Consider the following 9,636-nt stretch of genomic DNA (forward strand, 5'->3'; position numbering starts at 1 on the left):
ATGAAAGCAAACTTACTAGGCACATTGAGACTGAGGGAACACCCGAATCTATTGTCTTCAAATAATCTTTAAACCTTAAACTGAAACTATCCCATGAAGCCACCTGTAAACAAAACAGTGTAACTCAATTAATAAAGAATGCCCGCCTTGAAAATTTCATCCTTTTAAAGAATTATATACATGCAATCAAATTGATGACAGTAACTCTAAAGCTAAAAGTACTCTAATCATTACTTAGAACTTTAAGAGGAATAGAGAGTAAAAAGTTAACACTGGTGAAACAATACGGGTAGATGATGAGAAGGTGACACAATGTGAAGACTGTAAGCCGTGGCACTGATCTATACACGCAGAAACTGATGAACAAGTGTGTGCTTTGTTGTGTATATTTTCACCCCCCCCCCAAAAAAAAAGATAAACAACAACAACAAAAATCTTTAAAGAGGTCTTTTGCAGCAGATTTGCCCAATGCAATATGTTATTTGATTTCTTGACTGCTGCCTCCATGGACGTTGATTACTGATCCAAGTAGAATGAAATCATTGCCAACTTTAAATTCTTCTTCTATTCACAATCTAGGACACTCAAAAGTCTCAGAAATGGTTGTATCAAGTTGGAATGAAAACTGGAGGACTCGTTGGAGGCTGTTTAAGAAACAGTTCTCCAGATCCCCATCCCTCCCTGCATATAGCCAGTACCTGTCTTCTTCATCATCAGCAATCAACTGAATGAAGGCTTATTCTCTGAGGAAGTTAAAAGACTAAGTCTATGGACTAAGGGACACAGTACTACTAAAACAGATGTAGCAGAAAGGAAAAACAGAGTAGAAAATCTGGAACATCAAGTTAAGGAAATAAAGTAGAAAAATAAAACCAAGAGATAGAAAGGAGAGAAAAGTAAATTAGTACATGTCTTAGTCTAGGTTCTCTAGAGGAGCAAAACCAGTGAAGCGTATATCTATAGACAGAGATTTACTTCAAGGAAATGGCTCACACAGTTTTGGGGACTGGCAAGTCCCAAACCTGCAGGTCAGGCAGCAGGCTGAAGGTTTCTGCTGGCTCACACAGATGCAGAGGCTGACGAACCAAAAATCTGCGGGTCAGGGAGCAGGCTAGAGGTGACTGCTGGCTCATGGGGTTGTGGGGGCTGGTGAATCCAAAATCTGCAGGTCAGGCGGCAAGCTGAAGACTTCTGCAGGCTTATGTTCCAAGAACCAGAGGTCAAGCAACAAGAAGAGTCCAGGGTTGAGAGAGAGCAAGCTTTGCCAGAACATTCGTTTATATACTGAAGGCAGGCTACACTTCCAAGGAAACTCCCCTTTTAACTGATTGGCTGCTCATCAGATCACAAAATGGAAAGTGAATACATAGTGTCTGCCAAACCACTGAGAATCATAGCCTAGCCAAGCAGACACATAACATTAACCATCACAGTACGCCATGCAAGGGGGTCCAACATCTCAACAACAGATGTTTCAGAATTAGAGAACAAAGAATAGGAAATCAAGGTAATTCAAGAAAAATTCCTAAAAAATAAAATGGGAGTTTCCAGATTAAAAGGGCATACAAAGTATCCAACAACTGAATGAAAACAGACCCACACCAATTCATACAATTTAAAATTTCAGAACCTGAGGACAAAGAGGAAACCCCGGTGGTGTAGTGATTAAAAGCAATGAATGCTAACTAAAAGGTCGGCAGTTCGAATCCACCAGGTGCACCTTAGAAACTGTATGGGGTGGTTCCACTCTGTCCTATAGGGTTGCTATGAGTCAGAATTGACTTGACAGCAGCGGGGTGTTTTTTTGGTTTTTTTTTTTTTTTGAGGACAAAGAAAAGATTCCACCGATGCCTGGTCATCTGAGGGTAGGTCACATACAAAGGATCAGGAATCAGTACAGGTTCAGACTTTACCAGCAACAATGGAAGCTAGAAAACTATGATGCACTGCCTTCAAAATTCAGAGGGACTATGATTATCAAGTGGAATTATAATGCTATTTTGAGATCAATATAGTTACCCAATTGTTAAAACATCTTTTACTGAATTATCTATTTTTCCCCCCAGGATTTAAAATGCCATCTTTAGCATATATAATTATATATTGTTTTGCTTACCTTTAACAGAAAATTTAATTGCTTTAGATGGTAGTGGTCTTCCTGCATAAGTGTCTGCATTACTTTCATTCAACACAACTTGTAATTTCAATGTATAATTCCCCAATTTTTGAATATTTTCTGGATAAATTAACAAGAAATTAAAAATCAAGTCAACATAATACTAATATAATTTTTAACATTCAGAATAATAACTCACCCATTTTTTTAAACCAGTAAGGCCACTTTCCTCCATGTTGACTAATATGTGAAATTATTTCTTTATTTCCACTTGAAGCTTAATAAAAAAAGAAAGAGAGATTTATCCCTTGAGAAACTGAGTTTAAAACATGAATGTGAAATGTCACACTGATATCAAATCTTTATTTTCTCTACATTCAAAAAATTCTTTTGAAGCTTTAAAAGATCTAATGCTATCTTATGCAAGTAAGCAACAGTAATGAAATTTTACTCATCCATCTGATTAAATCCCTTTATCTCAATTCTTGAAAATGTATCTGTAAATAAACTTAGTGGTAAAAACAAAAAAATTTAATAAAAAGAGCATTTTCATTTGATATTAAGTCACTTTAAAAGTTTTCTTCAATTGAGGTGGCATATTTATTATGTATATTTTCACCACAATTTGAAAAAAAAGTTTTCTTCAATATTTAAATAGCATAGTTTATTAATATAGAGCAATCTCCAAGCTTTACTGTTAAAAGAGCAAGGAGTAGAATAATGGGTTTTATGTGTGTGTGTGTTGCTAACGTTGTGTAAGTAAAGGAAAAAAAGATGAACTATCTCTTCCTGTTTATGCTGCAAAAATGAATCACTGAAAAGGTAAGCCGAAAACTAATAAAATTACTAGCTAAACAGGGAAGAAGAAAACAGAATACAGGCGATAACATGACTTCTCTGAAATATTCCTTCTTATATATTTTAAGCTTTGGAATTATGTGACTAATTTAAATATTTAAAAAATGGAATTAAAATAAGGGCAATTCATAAACAAAATCACAACTCAGATCAAGCAGGTGACATGACCCCATAGACAAAAAGATAATTATTTCAAGTAACTTTAGAATAAAGAATATTTTACTATTTAAACACTGAGAAATATATTTTAAAGACAAACAGTGCTGCAAAGAAGTCAAATCTATTTCAATAGTATTGGCATTGCTAAGTACACTATTAGCATTGTTATTCTGAAACTACGTACTTCAGGATAAAGCAATTCTTGATATTGTTAGGAATCAAGATTTTCAACATAAAAAAGAAAAAAATACAAGTATAAAATCTAAGTGGTTAGGCAAAAACCCAAAATAGTAGTATGAGTTCAGGTTTTCTTTTCTTTGTCAAAAGTATACATTCCTAGCTGTCAAATGTCCTATAGGGTCACTCTGAGTCAGACTTGACGGCATTTTTTGGAGCCCTGGTGGCACAGCGGTTAAGAACTTGGCTACTAATCAAAAGGCTGGCAGTTTGAATCCACCAGTTGCTCTTTAGAAACCCTACGGGGCAGTTCTACTCTGTCTTATAGGGTCACTATGAGTCAGAATCCACTCGATGGCAACGGGGTAGATGTCAAATGAAAAAGCCTAAAAGCAATTTCACTCAATGGCAAAAAATACCCTAAACACTGAGATGTGGTCTCTAAATACCATTCCCCTTGAAAGGAACCAGGAAGAATGGCTGAATCCAGGTCTGGGGTGAAACGTGTACAAGAAGAGTCTAGGATATCTTCAGGCAGAAAGCTATCAGTGAGAGAGGGTCATATCAAGAGGACACAAGAGCATCAAAAAGAAAGAAGCACTTTAAATATATAAAATCCCATCAGTTCACAACAGCAGTGAAAAAATAAAACCTGTACAGGTCATTACTGTACAGCACTAATTCCTAACTCTGACCTCTGCAATTAAAGAAAAAAAATTATGTCTTTATACTGCCTATCCCGTAAAAGTGGTGTTTCAGAGTAACCAAATAAACCTAGCTGATAAAGGAAATCTCTTCATAGACAAATTCTAGACAATAAATTTGTAAGGAATGAAAGCATTAGAAAAATTAGCATTTTACATCCCCCAATAACTATAGGCCCCTGGGTGGCGCAAACAGCGTGCACTTGACTACTAACTGAAAGTTTGGTGGTTCAAGTCCCCCCAGCAGCGCCTGAAAAAAAAAGTACTGGCGACCTGCTTCCTTAGAGGTTACAGCCAAGAAAACCCTATGGAGCAGTGTTACTCTTTAACACATGGGGTCGCTATGAGTCAGAACTGACTTGATTGCACAGGGTCTGGGTTCTTTTTTGGAATAAGGTAACTGATTCAGGCAAACATCATTAATGGATGAAACCATTACATAATGGGTGAGTGGGGGGACTTTATAAACGAGGGATCACATTACCAACTGAATTCACTAATCCATCCTGTTGCTGGCCTCAAGTCGACTCCAACTCATGGTGACCCCATGTGTGCAGAGTAGAACTGCTCCATAGGGTTTTTAAGGCTGTGACCTTTCAGAAGCAATTGAGCACTTAAATGTTTGCGCCACCCAGGAAATCCATCCTAGTGTCACTAAAAGTAGGACAGTTAGACAATGTGCCTCTTGATTATCTATGAATGTTGAGTCTTTCTTTAGGGGAAAAAAAGAGGTAGACCTAAATCTAATCAAGTTTTTAAGAAACAAGCTCCCAGGCTTCAAGAAACAGAAATAAGAGTGGAACAAGTGAAATGACATCACAAGAAAAACTTCCGGAACAAGTGATTGGGTTTTGTCAACAAATTAGTGGCATGGGAAAAAGGAAGAGCGGGCTCTGCTATGAAACGAGAGACTGAAGAAGACACATAACAACTAAATGCAACGCATGTGCCTGATTCCCAAAAAAACAACCATAAAATGATATGATTTTAGAAAATCAGACAAATTTGAGCTGTGGTGGGTATTAGATGACAGCAAGGAATTACTGCGATACATCAATTACAATCACATAAGAAAACAGCTGTTTTTAGAGATACAATTGTAAGTGGTAACTTTGGTGAAGGTTCAGACAGCACACAATACTGGGGAAGTCAACACAACTTGACCAAGGCAAGGTCACAGAAGCTTCATAGACACTTCCAAACTCCATGAGGGACAGAATTACTTGGCTGAGGACTGGGGAGAATGGTCTCAGGGGACATCTAGCTCAACTGGCATAACATGGCTCATAAAGAAAATTTTCCACATTCTACTTTGATGAGTAGTGTCTGGGGTCTTAAAAGCTTGTGAGCAGCCATCTAAGATACTCCACTGGTCCCACTCCGTCTGGAGCAAAGGAGAATGAAGAAAACCAAAGACACAGGGGAAAGATTAGTCCGAAGGACTAATGGACCGTATCTACCACAGCCTCCACCAGACTGAGTCCAGCACAACTAGATAGTGCCTGGCTACCACCAGCAACTGCTCTGACAGGGATCACAACAGAGAGTCCCAGACAGACCAGCAGAATAATGTATAACAAAATTCTAACTCACAAGAAAGACCAGACTTACTGGTCTGACAGAGACCACAGAAACGCCAAGAGTACGGCCCCCAGACACCCTTATAGCTCAGTAATGAAGTCACTCCTGAGGTTCACCCTTCCATCAAAGATTAGATAGGCTCAAAAAATAAAACAAGACTAAATGGGTACGGCAGCCCAGAGATAAGGACTAGAAAGCAGGAGGGGACAGGAAAGCTGGTAATGCAGAACCCAAGGTCAAGAAGGGGAGGGTGTTAACGTGTCATGGGGTTGGCAACCGATGTCACAAAACAATATCTGTATTAATTATCTAATGAGAAACTACTTTGCTCTGCAAACCATCTAAAGTACAATAATAATGAAAAAAAAAAAAAACACCCACTTAATATTTTCTTACAGCTGCCCTAGGAAACGAAGACATCAACGTAAGAGTGTCTAAGATTGCTAGGTCATCAATAATTACATGAAGATATTTAAACTTGTACTATACATTTAAGGACAATATTAAAGATCTAAATTGGCTTGTATACTTACAGTGTAATATAACTTTGAGCTCAACCAGGAGTTTCTTTGATCCTCCATGACTCGTTCCTGGAAGCTTTTGCATTGCTTCCCCTTTTTTATTCAGTATTTCAATTCTTAATGCACCTATTAGTCCAAAATTTAAAGGGAAAAGTATTTTCATTATACCCAAAGAATATACTAGGTCTTGACATTACATTTTAACTTTTTCTGGTCTTTTATATACTGGAAAGGTAAGACACAAGAAAAGCATTATTTTAGTAATAGGGGGAAAAAAGCAAAACATACCAATAGGGGTTCCAGCAGGCCTGATCTCATTTGGCAGTAATTCATCTCCTTCAGGCCAAGTTACTGACAATCTATCGGGGAGCCTATTATGAAAACAGCATATTAATGTATCACAAAGTATGTTAATTATGGTCTTAATTAGAAAAATACAAGTTAGTGAAGTCTTAAAAATGTTTTTCTGATATATTCTGAAAGGTTAAAACTGGAATTCTAAAATTTCATCTAAAATTTTTCCTACTTAACTATCCCTGTAGCTACTGAAAATGTAAGATAAAACCTCTTGGTGTTAACAGCCAGGAATTTCCAATCTTTTGTTGTTTTTTCTATTCATTTATAGTACAAGTTACTTTTGGGAGACAGTATGAGCTCTAAGAATAAAAGAATTATCAGTGAAATTCAGTAAGAATCAAAATGACCACTCATTAGCTAGACAAGCAGAAGAGCCAACAGAGCTTTGCTTCTATTCCCTTTTACTTGTTTTTGTACTAATCTTTATCTCTTGTAGTTATAACAATTTTCTTCTAATCACAAGTCAAATCGTTTCTTTTTTTAAAATGCCTTAAGATAGTGCTTAAAGAGCAACACTTTACATATATGAAATTTCCTACTTTTTCTACAAATTTTTTGTAATAACTAGGCTGTCAATTTTTTTTTTTATGCTGAGAAGTTCATTACAACATTTATAATATCTAAGACTACAAATGGCCTAGCATAAGGTAAAACAACACACACAAGACTACCTAAAAGCATTATGATTCACCTTTGTTATTTTTGTCATTCATCTTAAAATGCGGCTTACCTTGCCATTTCGTCTTCTACATATTTTTTTACAGCCTTCTCAGCAACTGTCCTATCCAGTTTTGCAATTGGTACAGTTTTTATTTCATCATACAATGCTTGAGGTTCCTGAGCAAATAAAATAAATTTATACCAATTATTTCAAAGAAAACTACTCAAATTTAGCTGCAATAGAAACATTAGTTTTTGTTTCTTCCAAAGAAATATATTTTACCTTAATTAAGTATATAAATCACATTAGATTGTTCTACATTATCCCACAGTGTTTATTTCAGCATACCATGTCACCTCCTTAGGCCTAATAATAGACTATCTAAATATTAACAGAGTGTAGCATAAGGGGAAAAAAAAAACTACCACAGTTTTGGAGCTACTCATTCTTGAGATAGAGTTCTGGCTTCAAGTGTTTACTTGCTTGTGCGCTCTTGAGAAAATGCATTCTTTACAAAATTACTGTGATAAGCAGCAATAATGTATGTATGTTTATAAAACACTGGGCATACAGATGTTAAATTCTACAGATTACTAAAGACATGCCAAAACCACAACCACTGTATCCAAAAGAAAAACCAAATACAAGCAAAATCTGAAATACTGTTTATTTAAATATTTAAACAAAAGTAAGTAGCACCCAGAGACTTTCAATAAATGTTTTTTATGACTTGCTGTCTTACCATTGCAATTTGAACCTCTCCTCCTGTAGCATATACTTCTCCATCATGATCGCCATGAAGAAAAAATCTTACTATGCTTCCATAAAAGAGGGGAAGTGTCTTGATTGTCTTAACCTAATATTTAGTTAAAAAAAAAAGCTTTATTATTTTAGTAACAGAAATAGATTTAATATTAATAATCATTTCACAGAATTATTTCCTATATAAAAAACTCTTAGTATCAATAATTAGAAAAACTAATAAAAACTGCATTCTAATATTCTAAGAAAATAATATTTGTGACGGTCTCCACTTACCACATCTTCATAAAGATACAACGGCTGGGCATCACACAAAAATGTCATAGCTAAGCATGTGTTACTAGGTCCAGAACGCTTTCAATTACTGTGAATCCCAAAGTACCTCAAATCTTTTTTTCCCCATAAAATCTCTAGCTCTCAGACTAAGAACACTCATTTAGAAACTGTAGCAAGTTAACATTTCTTTCAAATAAATCAGTTCAAAACTTGCCTGTGAGATTTCATTTTCTTTCTCAGCTTGAAAAGTTTAATAATAACTTCCATTAATCCAATTCAGAAATTTCCAACAAAAACTATGAGTTTATACTTATACCAATGAGAACCTGACTCTACTGCTGCTGTTTCCCTCAATCTCACCAGCTTATACCTCTTGGTATCCTTTGCCAGCTCATGCTTTTCATTCTAACCTGTAAATGTTGGGAAGACCCCAGGTTCAGTCCTTGGCCTTTCTCTAGCTACACTCACTACTCCTGAATGATCTCATCCAATTCCATGGCTTTGAAGACATGATGGTGAGTCTCACATTAATGGAGAGAACAGCCGCCTTCCACCTTTCTAATTATCTGTGTAAACTGAGCCACTCCACTTTCAAGGCCCACAGCAAATGCCACTTCTTCCCAAGTGTTTCAGGATGTGCTGTCTTCTCCCAGACCCTATCACCATCCAAAGTAACAAAATTCTCCTTCTAGTCCCTCAAAGCACTATTCACCCTGTCTTTCACAGCAACTATCCCCTTCAGATCTATTATTACTTGTGCTTATGTTATCTCCGTTTTTAAACTATAATATGCCTAAGGATAAAGCACATTTCTAGAACTCTACTGTTACTGAAAAGGCACAGTAACTTACATGCAATAGTTGTTCAATAAATATTTGCTGAAAAATCATTACTTCATGTCACATTAAAAAAAATAAGAGAACATGTGAGTAAAGTTTATTCCAAGAAATAATAAAAACCTCGCTAACTGAGCTCTTACCAATACGAGTTTTTTTTTAAGTTATAATAAATTATGTAATTAAAACCACTTAATTCATTTTTTTCTAAGGAGCCAATACACACATTATTTTTATTTTTAGGCTAAATTCTAACACATCAAATTTAGTTTCAAATTCCAGTAAAAATTAAATTGAAAAATAAATTAAACCTACCAGCTGTCCTGCTTTGTATATTTTTCCATCCCATTCTATGGCTGAGTACGTGGCCCAGGGGCCCTGCCTTTTAGAGGGGAGATCAGGACGTGTAATTATTCCTTTAAAGAGTGTAAATTTTATCTGTTTGTCATATTTTTCATGACAGTCCTTCAGCCATAAAGCAAATTCTCTGTCAATTTTCATTCGCTGTTCCTATAAAATTTTTAAATTTTCCATATAAGTAATATAGTAAACAAATGTAACCAGACATTTATTATTCATTCAATTTTCCCCACCACATACCACAGCTCAGAAAACCTAATAAAAAAAT

General features: G+C 35.8%; 1 protein-coding gene across 1 annotated transcript in view; it reads right to left on the reverse strand.

The window, feature by feature from the left end:
- The window catches only part of SMCHD1 (structural maintenance of chromosomes flexible hinge domain containing 1), a 140,084-nt gene that overhangs the window by 91,592 nt on the left and 38,856 nt on the right, over positions 1–9,636 (reverse strand). The window contains exons 12-18 of the mRNA XM_023742898.1: positions 9,324–9,518; positions 7,877–7,990; positions 7,204–7,310; positions 6,405–6,487; positions 6,129–6,242; positions 2,316–2,393; positions 2,117–2,236 (exon numbers count right to left, since the gene is read on the reverse strand). Coding sequence (XP_023598666.1) covers positions 2,117–2,236; positions 2,316–2,393; positions 6,129–6,242; positions 6,405–6,487; positions 7,204–7,310; positions 7,877–7,990; positions 9,324–9,518 — 811 coding nt within the window. The remainder of the gene's footprint in view (positions 1–2,116; positions 2,237–2,315; positions 2,394–6,128; positions 6,243–6,404; positions 6,488–7,203; positions 7,311–7,876; positions 7,991–9,323; positions 9,519–9,636) is intronic.

The sequence above is a fragment of the Trichechus manatus genome, unplaced genomic scaffold, assembly GCF_000243295.1.
Source record: "Trichechus manatus latirostris isolate Lorelei unplaced genomic scaffold, TriManLat1.0 scaffold00222, whole genome shotgun sequence".
NCBI lineage: Eukaryota > Metazoa > Chordata > Mammalia > Sirenia > Trichechidae > Trichechus > Trichechus manatus.